A 17205-nucleotide genomic window follows, 5' to 3' on the forward strand; every position below is an offset into this window, starting at 1 on the left:
CCGGAAGTTGCTAATCCGGTAATTAAAGCCAACATGCTCGTTTAAAAGTTCATGTTGCAAGACTCTACCCTGTATCACGAGACTGAGTGCCTTTTCTGCGCATGCGTATAATTGTTTTGGCGGTGTTTTGCCAGCAAAGATAACTGGTGACGTTTTTTTTTAATAGTGTTGTTTGCCATAGTAGTTTTACAATGGGCAGGCCTCCTCCCTGTAGGCCTGGCCATGGAAATTCGAAGGACAAGATTAACAAAGCAATAGTGAAAGGAGTGATGTCCAATGGTGGCAAAGTAGAGAAGAAAACCAAATGCAAAAAGATCAATGATGCTCAATCTCGTGGACAAAGCCAGTCTTGTCACCAGTGTAGACAGTCCATTCATAGCAACAAAGGTTTATCTGAGGTAAAGCAGGGCAAGGCAAGACTCAAATGCAGCTCATGCACCAGGTTCTGGTGAGTCTTCTCTAAACAGTGCACACCAGCCCTTCATTGGCCAGATTAATAATGAACATTCTAGGGTTTAGACCGCAATGGAAAATTGCTATTATATTTATTTTTTATATTACACCGAACAATTACACATTTTCTGACAAACGGGACAGGACCAGCTTTTAAAACTCTTGGCAAGATTTTCACTGTGCTGTTGTTTTGTAATTACAGCGCCACTCTAATTGCCGTATAACCACATTTTTGTTGTTGCTTCTGTGAGCTATAGGTAGGAGCTTTGACTTAATTCGAATGTTACGAAGTACGTGTATGTATATGCACTTCATAACATTTCGTAGCAGCTAATAAACCTACGGCGGTATTTTTGTTATTATATCCAATAGCAATGTCCTTGATACAAAAGTGCTCAGACCCATGTGTGGCTGATGAGACTATAAATTATAGTCTCTGCTACTCGTCACACATAATTAGTATAATAATTATCTTTTTCTTCACAGGTGTGAGCAGTGCTTGTTGAATCGCTATGGTGTTGTAAAGGATGAGGCCAACCCCACCACCTGGTCCTGTCCTGTTTGTCAGAAAATGTGTAATTGTTCAGTGTGTCGGAGAAAGGTAAGTACATCATGAACATGTACATGTATGCATGTGTATCAACTTTGTGCATGCACGTACTACTGTCTGAATGGAAATATAATAGCAATTTTCCATTTCGGTCTGAACCCTAGAATGTTCATTATTAATTGTCATTTAATAAGTCATTTAAGCATAATGATGACACCAAGAATTCATAATACAGGTCTATTATGAACTCTTAATGACACTCTATAACGAAATTAATTAGCCAAAGTTGTATTTAGATTCATGCACAGTCTGTATGCCATTGTTACTGATCTGTCTCAAGGAGGGAAAACTGGCGACAGGGATCCTCACCCCCTTGGTTAAGAACTCAGGGTTTGAGAGTGTATCCGACTTCCTAGACAAAGGCACCACTGACATTGCCAAGGTCCTGCAATGGAGCTCCCCTGCTGAAACAGATGCAGAGGGGAAAAAGTGAGTAGTACACGTACGTACTTTCTTTGCGAAACATGTAGTACAGTGTAATACGTACGGTATTACTAGCTGCTCATGTCTTATGTAAATTGTGCCACTGCCCCACACCTGTAGGCAACCAAAACATTCACCCTCTCAATCTGCATTACCAAAAAGCAGGCCAAAGACGTCTACTCACCGAAAGAGTTGCAGAAATGTGAGTTATATGTACAGTACGTAGTGTGTGTTTGTGTGTCTGTGTGCTACAGCTGCTCAATGATAAATGAAGTGCAAGTACGAGCTTCTAGTCTAGGATTACAGTGGAACCTCGGACACCTTGGTTTCAGAGGCAGGCCGGATAATAGCCTCCTTCACAAGGCCTCAAAAAGGAGGCCTGCTACTGACTGCTTACGCATGCAATTATTGGATAATTTTCCGTAATGTTTCTCATAACTGAAATTTTACCCGAAAAATACCCTGAATAACATAATTATACAGACAAATAATTAATACTATTCAAGTCATATACAGAGCTGTATAGCTAGAGACAGAGCTGTACGTTTGGTTACAGCAGCTATTTCTTTCTGATAGAGTCCACTTTCACCAAGGTTAGTGTTAGATGGGCGTGGCCTGTCCATATAGGTTATTGTCAGCCTTCCCTGCGTTCAGACGATTGTCATTCACACTGTTGCAGGCTGTGAGTCTTTAGCAGGCTAAAGGTAGCTATTAGAAACCTTCACAATCGCACTTCTATCCAATTTCTTCAATCCACTTCCGTTCGTTGTGATGTACGTTATTGTTTTACTGAGCATTATACGATGATATCCGGAGCCCCCCAGTTTCTAGGGACTATGTGGCGCATGTGCAAACAGTCGATACCAGGCCCATCTTCAGTGCGGCCTGGAATCGAGGCTAGCCGGATAACTGAATATGCCCGATAATTGAATAGATAAACCAGGCCTTGATCCACCTGATAAACAGCAATGCCACATGGTTGTCTGCGCATGTGCAGAAGAGATAAGCAGGCCTGTCTTCATAGTAACAGCTGCAATGCACATGCGCATGCATATAAGGAAACAGCCATTTTCTGAAAAAAAATTGCGAAGCTGGATAACCAAAGTTCCAGGTAATGGAGGTTCTACTGTAGTGGATTTTCCTTTGTTATCGAGGTTTACTTACTTGTTTGCAGACTCGTATATTAATTGTATGCAGCCAAGTCTTAGCTTCACTACAGAGAGCGCTAGCTATTGGTAGCTGAAAGAGTCAGAAAAAGAGCTGCAAAGCTGCACTGTTTCATGAGCTTGCGCCATTAGTAATTATGGGCTTCAAACTTCGACATCCTTTTTAACGACAGTCATTGTTATCATTTCCCTCACTTATCTTGCGCCATTAGTAATTATGGGCTTCAAACTTTCGACATATTTTTTAACGACAGTCATTGTCATCATTTCCCTCACTTATGTACCATTCCTTGCTTGCAAATGTAGAATTGTAGTGAAGCTGGTACTGTAATTCATTTCTATAAAGCTTTGGTGCCTACACCGATGCATCAACACCCGCGGGTTAGATATAATTATAGTAAAACCACCGTTGAGGAGCAAGGTTTAGCTAACACTAGCTGCTTCTTAGTTTTAGAGCTAGTTCAAAATTATGTAGGCCGCACAAACATGATCATGTAGACTTACAATGTGCACTAATAGCAAAGTGTTTATGCATCATAATTAGCATAATTATATTTTCAATGGTTCATAGTCATAGTTATGTATGTATTTGTATGTATGTATGTATGTATGTATGTATATATGTATAATACTATGGTGTTTCATTTATACGTACATGTATGATATTGTATGCGTCACGTGATAATTATACATGCATGCATGCATCTCTTCTTTTCTAGAAAAATCATCAGGATGTCTCTGCTGCAACCAATGAAAACGATGAACATTTTCCAGATAACCCTACGAATTTCACTCCACATCAATCCTTACGCTCAGCTTCGACCTCGAAGGACCAACCACACAGACGCTCAACCAGGAAACGAAAGCAGTCTCATTCTTATTCTACTGAAGATTTCCGTAGGGATTCAGTCTCTCCTGAGCACTCCCCTTCTGTAGAATCTGTAGCCTGTTTCAGATCACCCGTATGCAACTTTAAGTCGCCAAATGAATTGTCACCAAATCTTGAACGTGTATCTAAGAGTGACGAGATTATAGAAATAAAAATAACTGAGAAGCTCAACAAAGAACAAATTGAAACCATAAACCAGAAGATGGCGGAATATCAGCAAAAGATAAAGCAGGAAAATGAAAGAAGTAGGGAAGAGAAATGTTTGCAAAAGAAACTGCTTATAGAAGAGAGAGCTAAAGAGAGAGAAGTGAGAGCTGAAGAAAGAAAGAGGATGATAGCAGAGAAAGCTCGTGCTAGCGAGAAGCTCAAACTGAATAAGATAAGAGCCAAAGAAAAGTTCAAACTTGCCCAGGGTGTAAAAAGACAAGCCTTGAAGAAGATTCAGAGGTTACAAAAAGTGAAAGAGAGGTCAAGGAAACAAGAGTTGTTGGCTAACTTGAAAGAGAAAACTAAAGCGGAGAAATGGAAGAAATTGGAGCTAGCCACAACACCATTTAGCTTGGAGAGATCAGAGGTACACCCACACACGTTTTAAAGAAGAGAGAATGAGTTGCACTATACTGTCTTATACATTGTAGAAGTTACAGATGTACAAATGATAGTTACATGTACGACAGTACGTGTGTATAAATATAGTTATGTTTCGATTAATCTCACTAGACCCAGGTCACAATAGTGGATGACAATGTTGAAGAGTGTCTTGCCACTGGAGTCCCCTCCCTACCGTCCCTCCCCCCACTCACCCTTCCACGAATCCCCATGCATCTTACCCCCAACATTCTATTTGTCGGGGAGTTTCTCCACACCTTTTCACGACCATTGGGTCTTAAGAGACAGCTGACTGTGACTCAGCTGGCCACTGCACTGGCTAGTGGAAGGGGGATGTCCGATGTGTACCTTGCATTGCTCAGGGTATGCTCATGGTGTACATTTAGGTTTTTGTACATGTACATGTAACCTACTTTGTCAGTCCTCACGGCCTCCTTGCATTCAATTAGCTGATCCACTCACTAAGTAATTATAAATTGTAGACAGTATAATAATTATGATATAATTATGTACATGCATGTGTACACTGCATACACTTATAGCATTCTTATGCAGGTCCTGCTTGATGAAAAAACTGATTTGAGGAAGGAGTTAAGGACCTCAAAAAAACAGAGGGATTTGGAAAAAGTGGCCAAGCTCTACCTCGCTAGAAATAACATAAATGTGAGCGGCAATTAGTTATACATATACTGTGTATCGGGTTTCCAATGCAATTTTAAGGTGCTTTCGATTACAAATTACGAGTTTATAATAGATTGCAAACGAAAGACACGCAAAGAGTGAGCATGATCGCATGCAGTTCGCAATAGTTACAAACGCAGCCTTGTGAATTTCGCATTGTCATGCGCAGGCGTGCTACACCCCGAACCTGCACCAAGGTATTTTTCACACAGGTAGCTTGAGATTCATTATGTCTTCTAGTTTAATCTTCGGATGGCATTACAAAGTATCTACCTGGGGGGGCATGCAATGCTAACTAGTAGATATGTTTTATGTGTACTGTGTCTATATATACAATCATATAATTATGTTCATTACCTCCTCTGCAATAAAAGCCTGCATGTGCTGTGTTTGCAGCTTCTTCTAAGCTAATAAAGTTAAAACTGCCGTTGCTTTCCTCACACAGGGTTTTGTGTCTAGTTCCAAAACTGAAACTCGTGTCATTGATGAGTCGGTGCAGCTGTTGGACCATCTCTGCCACGAGGCACTCTGCTCGGTGAGTAGATGGTCTGTGATCATGTTGTTGGTCATGTTTACAAAAACCATACACAATAGAAAATATAATTGGGGCGAGTGAAGCGAGTCCCTTAGTTAGTCATGCACGTGGTCCGGATGGTGCAAGTTAGTCATGCACGTGGTCCGGATGGTGCATGTATACATGTATGTATGTCCACCGTGGACCGGCAGGCTGGCATGGACCGGCATACGATATTTGCTTTTGTGACTCGTGATCCTTTACCAATTTCTACGTGAGTCAATAACTTTAGCTTGATAAAGATATGAATAGCGACAAAACTAGCGATAAGGATGAACCTCAGAAACAGCTAAAAAGAGGGGAAAAAGGCTTGCTTAGACCCAGAGAAAGATACAGGACACACAGGAGCAGCAGAAAGTGAAGGTAACTGACTCAAACGGTTCTGCAGGTGTTTGCCTAGCATAAATAAATGTTGTGTAGAAGGTGCACAAGCCAGCAGAAAGTGGCCAAATGTTCATTACACTTACAGAGACTCCAGAGGCCACACAGGCACGCTTGAAGCAATACATGCAGGCATAGGCATACAGAGTGAATCCCGACATGCCTCTATTCGAACAATCTACTGTTCAATCCATGATGCTGTTTATATCTGCAGTCATGCCAATAATGTCCATCTATCGATTACCATGCACTTGGACAATACGAATACGCAGGCAGGCCATGTCATCAACCTGCCACAAGATGTCGTGTCATTTGCACAATATCTTTCAGCAGAGTTGGATGCGTCGCTTGCCCCATGGCGCTTGTGTCACCCTAGTTATACAGTGGAACCTCTTATAATGGACTGTAATAGCGGACAACATGCCTTGTACCAACTGCTTTTACTATCTAACTAGTGTTCTTGCAACCCCGAATAGCGGACACCTCTAAACTCCTGACAACGGACGTCGCCCTTGCACAAAAGATACATTTAGTACAAGAATTAACCCTCCTATAACGGACGAAGGGTGTAGTTATTGATCAGCAAGAATATGGTATCCCCTATATACCTGCTTCTCCACAGCAGTCTGAGTTTACTAAGAATAAATGCCGGTAATTTGGACCCTATGCCAGGTGTTGGGGATGTAGAAAGGTCAATGTGGACTTAAAACAGGCTCCTACTCATCTCTTTTAGAAGAGAACTGCTGTGACTGTTATCTAAGTATATTCTTGTCATGTGTGCATGCATGCACAGTTCAGATTCAGTCTGCTGTAGTGCGCGTAGTTCACCATTCAGTATCACTAGCTGTTATGTGGCGACAATCCACTTGCATTTTCTAATGTCAATTGTGGTAGTTAATCTGTTCCCAAAGACCATAGATACATGTACATGTATACTGAATCAGTTCATCATAATTATTTTGTGTATTTGAAGTCATTATAATTATAATATTATTGTCTCATTAAACACATTTGGGGTAATGTAACTTTATATGGTATAACCTGGCTCCCAATAAAGGAAACCTCCAAATAGCGGACAAAACTCTTGCACCAACTTGTCTGTTATTCGGAAGTTCCACTGTAGTTCAATCCTCTAACTGAAAAACCTATTTGCCGATTGAAAGCTCTCCATGCAATAACCGAACATTGAACAGAGAGAGGCCTTGGTGCCAACTAGTCTACCATTCACAGGGTATACAATCATACATTATGATTATACTTCGATCTTTCAACTACAAGTCATTTCTAACATATGTATGTCCTTTCAACTTTCTCTGGCTATAACATTTTACTTTTTGGGTGCGAAAAAACCTTTTTGTAAAAATACGCGTAGTCCCCTCTCCAGCCTAATTTTCGCGAGGGTATGGTGTAATTAAAAAAGTACATTCATTCCCAGATGCAAACACACGCACAAACACACACACACACACAAGGCCATCATTACAGAGTTTCTTGATTCCACAAAAGAGCGTCGTGAGCAGTTGAGGAGAGAACAAAGAACGAAGGAGAAGGAGGCCACTAAGAGATTTGGGGAAAGATTGAAGGCACTTTGTGATGAGGGAGGGTCAATTGAGGAGATCAAACAGCGGAGAGAGCACTTTACAGAGGACCTGATATTACTGCGACAAACATTCAAGGTAAAGCAAGCATAAACTCAAATTCAGTTGTACATGTACATGTACCGTATATGCTCGATCAGAGGCCGCTCATGTATAAAAGCTGCTCTCAAATAGTAGCTAGCAGAATGAAACATTTAGTAGCCGCTCTCAAATAGTAGCCTCAGTGAACTTTGACTCTAGCATTTCTGCACGTGGCAGCCAAACAAATTATTAATACTAGCAGCTAGCTATATGTACGTAGTTACTAGGTACAGGTAGCAGCTTGTTAGTGCTTTACAAAGACTTTCTCATGGCAGAGTTCAAGTTTATGCAGGTAACCCTACAAATTTCACTCCACATAAATCCTTACGCTCAGCTTCGACCTCGAAGGACCAATTAACCACACAGACGCATCCCAGGTTTTCCTTTTTCTTAACTTTACCTCTATTTTTCCTCCAATTAATACCGTTACGGTGGTCATATTTAATCAAACGATTGTGACAAAGAAAAAAGAGAGCCTGGGACCAAGGCTACATTTGTACCAGGTGTTCGGATAATCGAGGCTCAACTGTACATGTATGTGACCAAAATAATAATGGTTAATAATGTATTCAGATTGGTAGCATTGTGTGACGATATAATTCAAACGTTCAGGAGGAGCTTGCTGGCTGTCTTTGTGTGGAACGGAGCAACTCTCTGGGTATGGATCGCCACAACAGACTCTACTGGAAGTTGCAAGTACGTAATACTTTTGTAAGAATAAGTGCGACTAAGAATAAGTGCGACCGTAGAAACAGGATTATTAGCGTACGTGCTAGTGGGGTCAATAGTACAATGTAGACCTCTACTGTGTATGTGCTTAGATTCGAGGATGCACTTACATTTTCGAGCCCCCTGTAACCGGATGTCTCGCTAGCTAGTTAACTACACGTACGGTTGGAAAGAGAGCAGCAAGATAAACAGGCAATTCTAACTAGGTGTAACTGTATAGCTGGTAATTGTTGTGGTTTACGTGGTCTGACCACGAATATTTTACCCACGAATGAAGCGACCTAGCTTAATTTCCTACCTTTACCAGCAGCAACCACGAAACTAAATTGCTATGTTTTGCGCCCAGAAAATATATACGTGTATAGCAGGTAATTTTCATGGGCATGGAAGCTGACCTCCACGAAATTTCTCCCACGAAAATGTAGGCGTGGTTTACCGGAACGCATGCATTGCAGGCCATGAAGTCAAACAAAATTTTTACTCACGAAATCACGGTGTTTGAGTTGAACGAATTTTTATTATTATCAATTTTTACTTCAGTCTTTTCCTTGTTTGCTTGTGGAGGCCCACCCTGTGATGTGTGGTGATGAGGACACCGTTTGGTACAAAGTGGACAAGCGATCACTGCTTGATCAGCTCATGGTATGTCCACCATAATTATAGCTGTCGGCCACTAATGAAATGCATGGGTGTGTCAGTCGCGTGGATCACTTATTACGGTTCAGTAAAGGCTATGGCAAGTGCATACGTTTAAGAATAAATCATTTGCAGATCCTGCTGTCATAGTACATGTATGTAATTTTGTATAGTCCACCTGCAAAGCACACTTTAAGTATTCACCACTCATGGTACAGTGACGATGTATTTCACAAATAAATAATTATCGTTATTTATAGGCAAGTCTTCATCCAGCTGGTAGCCGTGAAAAGCCCTTGCACAAATCCCTCAGTTTTCTCAGGGACACAATCATAAATGACTAATGTAACATACATAATATATAATTATGCTCGTGTTGACTCTGTATACATAACAATTGCATGTGTTACATTGATGAACCATGCAATTTCTCGCTCAGTATGATTATCTATAATGCATGGGGATGACATGTAAAGATAGGTTTACGTCTCCACCTGTCCTAATGATCAGCATGTGTGTAGAGCTCCGCTGTGAGATCAGAAGTGCATAGTCCAAACTGTTTTTGTGGTACTTGCAGCAACATAATCGGACTCATTCCCATATACTCTAAGAGGCTTCGTGTTGTTTTACAAGAAACACAGTAATCATATCTCCCTTTGTTTGTGCCCATCATTGGTGATGGTGGTGTATAGGGAAGAGCACTGTTGGAGTCAATTCTTAACTCTAAGGGATTTTGGCTTTACAGTGGGCAATAAGCACTAGATGGTGTCAATGACAGTACAAATTAAGGGGATCATAAACACCATGCAGAATCTTCTAAGATCGCTACTAGCTAGATCATATAAAAGTGGTCATAATTATCATGTAGGTGTCATAAAAATTAATAATGACATTTAATATCAGCTATAGTATAGAAATACTAAAATTATAGATCGACATGTATTAATTACGGCACGCACATTATAGTTTTTTACTCTTCCATCCCATATGTGTATTTGACTATTATTGTTATTGGCTTCGGTGAAGTCACATCTGCTACCACGATTTCATGATTATCACCAATTCCCAGATCTACGGAGGTCAAATTATTATCGATAAAAAAGTTTGTCCAATGAAATTAATACCTGTCAGGCTGTCACATGTCACATGTGGTTTGACCTCCTGAATGCGTAAAATGTATTAGAAATCAGGCTTACCTGTACTGCTAGAAACTATTATGCGATGTTATAATTACAGGAGCCTTAGAATGATTTATTTATTGCACTGTATTTGTTACTATACGCGAACATTTTTTTAAAATATTATCGGCAGAAAGGTTTGGTGGGTGACGCGCAATATTGATTGAGGGATGATACTTTTAACTTTAATGGGACCATACATGTAATTATCTAGTCTATGTGACAGCTAGTGAACTAACTGTTAACTCACCAAATAGTTTCTTTCCAAGATTTGATCTAGTTGCCTTCTCCAGAGACTCAATTGTCTGTTAGAAGAACTTATAATCTTGGTACGTATTGCAACATAATTATAATATTATCAATCAAAAAACCAATACCTTGTAGTAATGACATGAATTGTATAACTACACGTATGATTGATTATATGGGCATCATGTAAAATAATATAATGCAGAAGTATCTAATTATTATACCGCTTATTCCCTATCAATTTTGGGGGCCAGATGGTAGCCTCTACACAGGAGGCTCTCCTTTTTCTGTTCTTTATTCACAATCGTTCAATAAGATAAAATACTGTATTATTCGTTCAATGAGATAAAATACGGTATTAATTGGAGGAATAAAGAAAGAAATAGACGTAAAGTTAGGAAAAAGGAGAGCCTGTATCGGGAAGTCGCGTGAGGGTAGAAGGGTGGTAGAAGGGTGAAAATGAGCGTGGGCATACAGAGATGTTGGACTGCCCACGCAGAGGTCTACGACTAATAAAACTTTGCCTGCAGCAAGCTGGACATGGACTTGGAACTGGAAGTTTGCAAGCACTATAGAGCTAGCTATACCTTAGGCTTAGCTAGATGATCTACTAGTCTAGATTGTGTGTTTAGATTCTATCAGTATCACTATTACCTTTTCTTGTGTCTTTCTACATGCTATAGTAGAATAGCTTAGTCATCATTATCATATAGCAGGTAGCTATTGCCACCAGAGCTGGCCACGCTGGTTCTCTGATCTGACTTGCAGCACAGCTTGGTGGTTGTCTCAGTGCAGTACAGTACAGTCTTACTCTGAATGCGTGGGAGAATACCTTACGTCACGATTGTGGGCTACATATCGCCCACGTTCATAAAAATCCTTGTGGATCACGCGATTTCCCAAACCAGGCCTTACTTTTTCTTAACTGTATATACGCCCATTTCTTTCTTTGCTGCCTCACTATGTCTTTCTGGATGAACAGTGACAACAGCAAGAAAAAGTAAGGCCTGGGAACGAGGCTAGCCAGATGGTTAAAGTTTCGAAAATGCTAGGAGGCTTAAAAACAAGTAGATGCATGTAGTATGAAGTGGTTTTGGAGGTAATTGCATTTTATTGGCCATACATGTAAATTATGGTAGGGACTCCCAAATCATTGGCCCTTTGCAAATTGCACAGAATCGTAAGTTTGCACAGAATCGTAAGCTTTTCATCTGTTCCCCCTCCAAGTACTAGCTGATAAGCAACTCACAGGCAAGTAGAGAGTCTTGTTTCGGCCATCCACCACAGCTGTCAGGGCGGGAGATTTCATAGCACTGAAAGTTACAAAAGTCAAACAAAATTTGTACACGCTAGGTACATGTACATGTACATGTAATACAAATACAAGCTCAATACTCCATACATGTATGTACATGCCATAACTCGGCACAAATTATTCATACTAATGATGTACAAAGTCAATGCATGCATGATTTCCAAGCTCTTCAGATTTCATCATGCAAGCCCAAGTCTGTAAGACTTCTAATGTAGTACAGGTGAATGTAAATGTAAACGTACAATGACTCATTCTCGCAGAGATAATTATATACATCTTGTAGAGTTGAGTCTTCAGGGAAACTGAGATTTACTGGCTTCATGGAGCAGGAAGGACATTCTTCCTATAATAATTATACACACAAATAATTACAATGGATGAATGATCTTCAAGGATAAGCCAGAGGATTGCAGGTTGGTTGTCCAGTTAAAAGTGCGGTGTTGAATTGCACTATTAATAATAATTATATAGTAATTAGCCCAATTAGTGTTTCGTAAGCTAGAGTCTCTGGAGGCTAATTGAATTCATTGAAGTACATAGCATAATATATATACAGGTAACTTGTAAATTTTGAATGTAGCTTGTTGGTGGAAAAATTTACGTCAGTGTGAAATCAGTTAAACGTGTAACTATACAATTCATTAATCATACTGGGAACGTATGTAAAGCATTGTGTAGGCTAGGCAGCTCTTTCCTGACTCTTGTATCTAACAAACAGCTAGCGCTTTAGTGAATGGCTAACTCATAAGTTGAATAGAAAGTTTGTGTGAACAGATGACGTTATAAAAGATGAAGAGATTGCAATAGCCTGTTTATAAGTTTTGAGTACAATTGCTGTTCAGCACAAGGCACATGCCATACTTAAATTATACTGTACCTTTTTCTCAGCTTCAAATGAGTAAGTGTACACTCCGTCAGTGTCATTGAAAACCATATAGTTCTGAAGTGGTTTGCTGCAGCTGAGAGGTTAAAATAAACATACATAGACGGCATTGAGGTACACAGACATGTATGTAATGAAATATTATGGTAATCTCTGTTTAAAATGTAGTACAATTGCCATAGAGGCACACTAACTCGTGCAATCAATAACTCACCTTGAAGCTAGCTTGAAAGCTTCAGTGGAGCACACAGCTACGTCAAAAAATTATTTTTGGAACAAAGTAATGCGCATGCTCTAAAAAGTATACTGCACATACCTGCAATGACTGCATTTGTTGATGCTACAGCTGGTATGATGTGCTTTACTACACCTGAAATGGACGCACTGAACACATACTCTTTAATAAGAGTGGAGGGGGATTGTACCTTGCGTCAGTCGGTATGTAACACCCTGAATTTTGTATTCATCCGCTCGCTTTACAGCTTTGTCGTATATCCACATAATGTGATCAGGACTGTCACCATCAATGGTGGTATCTATGCATGAATGCACAGCCTCATTTAAACTTAACGGTTGATGCAATGTATCATTCTTATATACCTCCAAAGGGCTTTTCCTTGGGCCACTGCAGCACTTTCACATACTCAATGCAGTGTTCAGGAAGTCTTGGCTTTGAAGCAATTGTGCACAACGGATAGGTAATCTGGATTAACAACATAATTATCAGCATTATAAAAAGATTCCAGCATCAAACATTAAACTCTGGAATAAATTTCTCAATGCTTCGTATCACATGTGATCATACACACAAGGCGATACATTTTCCCCATATTATTGTACCATAATTTTATCAGTGAATGCACAATCATACATGTAGCTGCATGTGAACTTCATGGATCACATTCTGCATCACATGACAGTTGCACAAATCTTAGTGTAAAAGATAATTAAGTGGTCCTGATTGTTTAGAATGCACAGACTAGCGAATACATTAGCTAAGAAAGTATGTTACACACTTTTGCTCAGAAGATAGCTAGATATAGCTACGTAGATCCAATAATTATTGCTCCTATATAATATTATACTCACTTTTACCGCTATGCAAATCATGCATGTGCACATGGTATTTGCAAGTATAACAGACAAAGACAATCTTCTGTTGAAGACTCTGACAGCGAGCAACCTTTTGATGCAGACACTTGACTTGCATATATACCGTATATGCTCGATCAGAGGCCGCTCTTGTATAAAGGCCGCACTCAAATAGTAGCCTCCCTTGCTGGCAAAATGACACATTTAGCAGCTGCTCTCAAATAGTAGCCTCAGTGAACTTTGACTCTGCACGTGGCAGCCAAAACAAATTATTAACACTAGCAGCTAGCTATATGTACGTAGCTACTAGGTACAGGTAGTGCTTCACAAAGACTTTCTCATGGCAGAGTTCAAGTTTATATGCAGGTGAAAATAACTTTTGATGACAAACTAAAGGTTGTTGAATTAGCTGGCTAATAAACGCTGTTCTTGAACAGTGGCCTCTCTCGAATTGTAGCCTCCTCTTCCAGCAAAATGAAATATTTAGTAGCTGCGGCTCCTGATCAAGCATAATATAATATGTTATACATGTACGCGTATAATCCTTTTTTTTATACCTAGCTACTTACCTATGCATTACCATTGTTGTATATTGATGATCAACTCTATTTTAAGCGCTAGCAGACCTCAGACTCGGACAGCAAATACTTAATGAGTGGGCGTAACTTTGAGGCAAAAAAACATCTGGGTGGGCATAATTTCAAGACAATAGTTTTCGAAATTAAGCCCATCCCACCTGTAGCTGCTTTGTAGCATGAAATTAGGGTGCATGGGCATAGAATACAGCTACATGTAGCTATTAGCCCTAAAAGATAGAGAGTTAACAGTAAATATACTACACAAGCAAAACAGACCTGAGGTGGGTAGAAATCGAGCGTACAGTCAATACATGCTGTGATGCCAGGTAGAATCACACGAGCATTCCCTTTGAAACCTGCACAACTCCGATACAAACCCAAACTAAGTGAAGGTTGTCAATGTGCTCACCTTCCGTACCACCGTCAATAACGGGAACAATAGAAGACTGATCAAGTTGCCCCTCCTCATCGTATCGAAGCAAGCTGAGCTGTGCAGTGTACATTTTTACAAGCAAGAACAAAGTTACTATATCGTAAATTTAGGACGGCATGGTTGTACAGTTGAGCCTCGGTTATCCGAATCCCGGTTATCCGAATCCTCGATTATCCGAATGCTAGAGCATAGTGCAATCTGAGCATGCGCAGTAGGAAATTGCCCACGTGGCTGGCAAAAAGCCAGCTTTTGATTATCCGAATATTTCACTTACCCGAATGGGCCCGGGGACAAAGGTGTTCGGATAACCGAGGCTCAACTGTACTACGGTACAGTTCAAAGCCTTTGATGTGGTTTAATTGAGTCTGTAAAACAATTTAAGTTTTAACTACATTACGAGTCATGTACACTAAGAACGATATGGTACCGTATTAAATGAGCTACAGTGGAACCCCTCTATAACAGACACCTTTGGGGAAGAATGTTTTGGCCTTTATACAGAGGTGGCCTTTGTTGAGATTGTACCCAAATTGTTCATTTGGGACCTGGGTGCCTGGCCGTTATATTTATAGCAACTGGCCTTTACTCGGAGGTGGTTGTTAACAGAGGTTCCACTGTATTACCTACAGACTTTATAGGCGTGATTTACATGCGTTCGATGTAATTAAGCATGATAAAAGATACTGACTGAAAAATGTTTACCACCATTCCATTTATCCATCTCCTAGCAACAATTGAATCCAGTCCACAAATGATTACGTGGAATTCTGTTTGGAAACAATAGTGATTATAGTTTCCAATTAAGAAACTTACGCTGGTAAAATTCGGGCCCAAAGTCTTGAATCTTGTTGTAATGTCTTTTAAATTTAGCTCAGGAATACAATGTTGTAAATGCATGAGAGCACATACACTAAAAGATTGACAGTGCAGGATACGGTGTGACGTGACAATCAGGAATACGGTTGCTTACAAACGCAGCAGCAACATTAGCCTTGGGCTTACCAACATCACCAGTTCTACAAAACATGTACCATTTTTGGCAACAACGAGCAATACAATCGTTTTTACCTGAATAAAAATTGTCTGTTGAGGTTGGAAAGGTCAATCGTGTCCATATCAATACAGTGTAGGTTTCTGAATCCAAGCAGAGCCTGCAGAATGCCAGCAATAAACACAACACGACAAAACTACATGAATGTACATGTATTAATTATATTAGTTAATGTGCAGTGCAGAGGGGTTTATGACAGTAAACCACACCTCTCCCTCGGGCTTACGCCCTCGTAGTCAGGAGGTTTACTGTCATAAACCCCGAGGCACTGTGCATTAACTGATATATGCCTCATCTGATTGGCTGACTGGTTGCTATGCATCCAGCTATATAAGTTTGCATGGCTACCACATAGCAACACTATTCAAACAAGAAGACAACTAGGAAAAAGAGAGCTCGTCCACACCACGTACCATGCAGGGCTCCAGTCCACACTCAAAGCCTTGCGACAGAATAATATTATGAGCAGCCGGCCAGCCCCTCCCTCCAAGCGACCGGTACAGAGTCACTCCCCCTCTCTGTGCAATTAGTCAGCCCCTCCCTCCACCTAGTACTGCAGCACTGAACTACGGCCAGCCAGAAAAAACAACACAGCTAGCTCTCTTTGGCTATGCCAGGCTAGTAAGCAAGCAAAGGTAAGCTTAAAATAGCCACTCCTATATTATTATTAAACTGGCTTCTTTTTCTTTGAATACAGAAGCTGAACAGGCCTAGTGCAGTGCGTGCAGTACTAGTGAGCGAGTCTGCCTGAGCCAGCTAGTCTCCCGGAGTGTCTCTAAAGCAGCTCCTTCTGCAAGCACACAGCAGAATTTTTGATGAACTAGTCTTACAGACTACACCCGACTCTATGTGTTTAATTTTTGTTTCTCTTGCAAGACATTTCATTCATCTTCATTCATCTTCATTCATCGAAAACACCATTAATTTTATTTTTGCTGCATATGCTTGAGGTGCCAATTTATGAGCCATATTTTCCCTTGTAGCCCTGAGGTGCCAATTTATGACAGTTAAACCCCACTAGACTACATGGTAAAAGTGTAGTAGGTGGGAAATAGTTATGTTTCAGCAGAACCAAACGAATTACATGCTTATAAAATATGTATATAATTATTACAATTATAGAACCAGCCTCGGTTAGGACGCCCTCTTTTATAACGCCCATATACTACCATACAAAATCAATTTTTTTGTACATTGTTTCTAGAAAAATAATTATTTTTACTGGTTCGGAACGATTACGGTATATTCACAATGTCATGCACAATTTTCACCATACATGTACCAGATCTTTTAGTAGCTCACAGCCAAGTCCACCAGCACCAACAACAAGTAGTTTGCATGTATCCCTAAGAAAGTCTAGTGTCTGTGTGATTTGTAAAGTATGGTGTTTAAACCATAGAAATCATGCCAAACTTGTACACATACCTGAGGACTGGCTTCAAAGTCAGGGTGACTCAGGGGACTTCCTCGTGTTAGAAGAAACTGCAGGCCTTGCCATTGCTCATCACTAGATTCAAGTGCTGCCATTTAATCCTCTATGGCAGATGCAGAAGCTGAGAAGTTTACGTATTTTTTAGCCTGTGTTTATTAAGAAGT

The 17205-nt window shown here is 40.2% G+C and overlaps 2 protein-coding genes across 5 annotated transcripts; one reads left to right on the forward strand and one right to left on the reverse strand.

The window, feature by feature from the left end:
• Positions 1–101: 101 nt before the first annotated feature.
• Positions 102–9269, forward strand: LOC135336238 (uncharacterized). Its single transcript, XM_064531989.1, has 12 exons — positions 102–448; positions 940–1054; positions 1344–1492; positions 1607–1688; positions 3372–4115; positions 4262–4513; positions 4706–4813; positions 5277–5366; positions 7259–7462; positions 8078–8161; positions 8735–8836; positions 9091–9269. The coding sequence occupies exons 1-12, from the start codon at positions 192–194 to the stop codon at positions 9172–9174; spliced, it is 2271 nt and encodes a 756-aa protein (XP_064388059.1). The 5' UTR covers positions 102–191; the 3' UTR covers positions 9175–9269.
• Positions 9270–9672: 403 nt separating this feature from the next.
• LOC135336240 (NEDD8-activating enzyme E1 catalytic subunit-like) lies at positions 9673–17178 on the reverse strand. 4 transcript variants are annotated; one of them, XM_064531993.1, is made up of 17 exons: positions 17035–17178; positions 16892–16972; positions 15627–15709; positions 15494–15574; positions 15372–15415; positions 15261–15325; positions 14535–14613; positions 14402–14481; positions 13056–13158; positions 12881–12991; positions 12772–12825; positions 12670–12706; positions 12450–12531; positions 11815–11915; positions 11507–11570; positions 10259–10313; positions 9673–9901 (listed from the first exon to the last, which is right to left on the reverse strand). In XM_064531993.1, exons 1-17 carry the CDS (start codon positions 17134–17136, stop codon positions 9801–9803), a joined length of 1323 nt encoding a protein of 440 aa, XP_064388063.1. In that variant the 5' UTR covers positions 17137–17178; the 3' UTR covers positions 9673–9800. The 4 variants fall into 4 exon arrangements, with proteins under 4 accessions (XP_064388063.1, XP_064388064.1, XP_064388065.1 ...); XM_064531994.1 differs by lacking the exon at positions 17035–17178 and having other exon boundaries at positions 16860–16913; XM_064531995.1 differs by lacking the exons at positions 16892–16972; positions 17035–17178 and adding an exon at positions 16023–16838.
• Between the last annotated feature and the right edge of the window lie 27 nt (positions 17179–17205).

Source organism: Halichondria panicea, chromosome 5, assembly GCF_963675165.1.
Source record: "Halichondria panicea chromosome 5, odHalPani1.1, whole genome shotgun sequence".
Classification (NCBI taxonomy): Eukaryota; Metazoa; Porifera; class Demospongiae; order Suberitida; family Halichondriidae; genus Halichondria; species Halichondria panicea.

Excerpts from the sequence above, each read along its gene's own strand:
- LOC135336238 (XM_064531989.1), top strand. The coding sequence starts at position 192 with ATGGGCAGGCCTCCTCCCTGTAGGCCTGGCCATGGAAATTCGAAGGAC. Across the intron at positions 1,493-1,606 it reads ACAGATGCAGAGGGGAAAAA|GCAACCAAAACATTCACCCT; the intron begins GTGAGTAGTACA and ends CCACACCTGTAG. Across the intron at positions 7,463-8,077 it reads TACTGCGACAAACATTCAAG|GAGGAGCTTGCTGGCTGTCT; the intron begins GTAAAGCAAGCA and ends TCAAACGTTCAG.
- LOC135336240 (XM_064531993.1), bottom strand. The coding sequence starts at position 17,136 with ATGGCAGCACTTGAATCTAGTGATGAGCAATGGCAAGGCCTGCAGTTT. Across the intron at positions 14,614-15,260 it reads GATGGATAAATGGAATGGTG|CTCAGCTTGCTTCGATACGA; the intron begins GTAAACATTTTT and ends TACACTGCACAG. Across the intron at positions 14,482-14,534 it reads TATTGACGGTGGTACGGAAG|GTTTCAAAGGGAATGCTCGT; the intron begins GTGAGCACATTG and ends GGAGTTGTGCAG.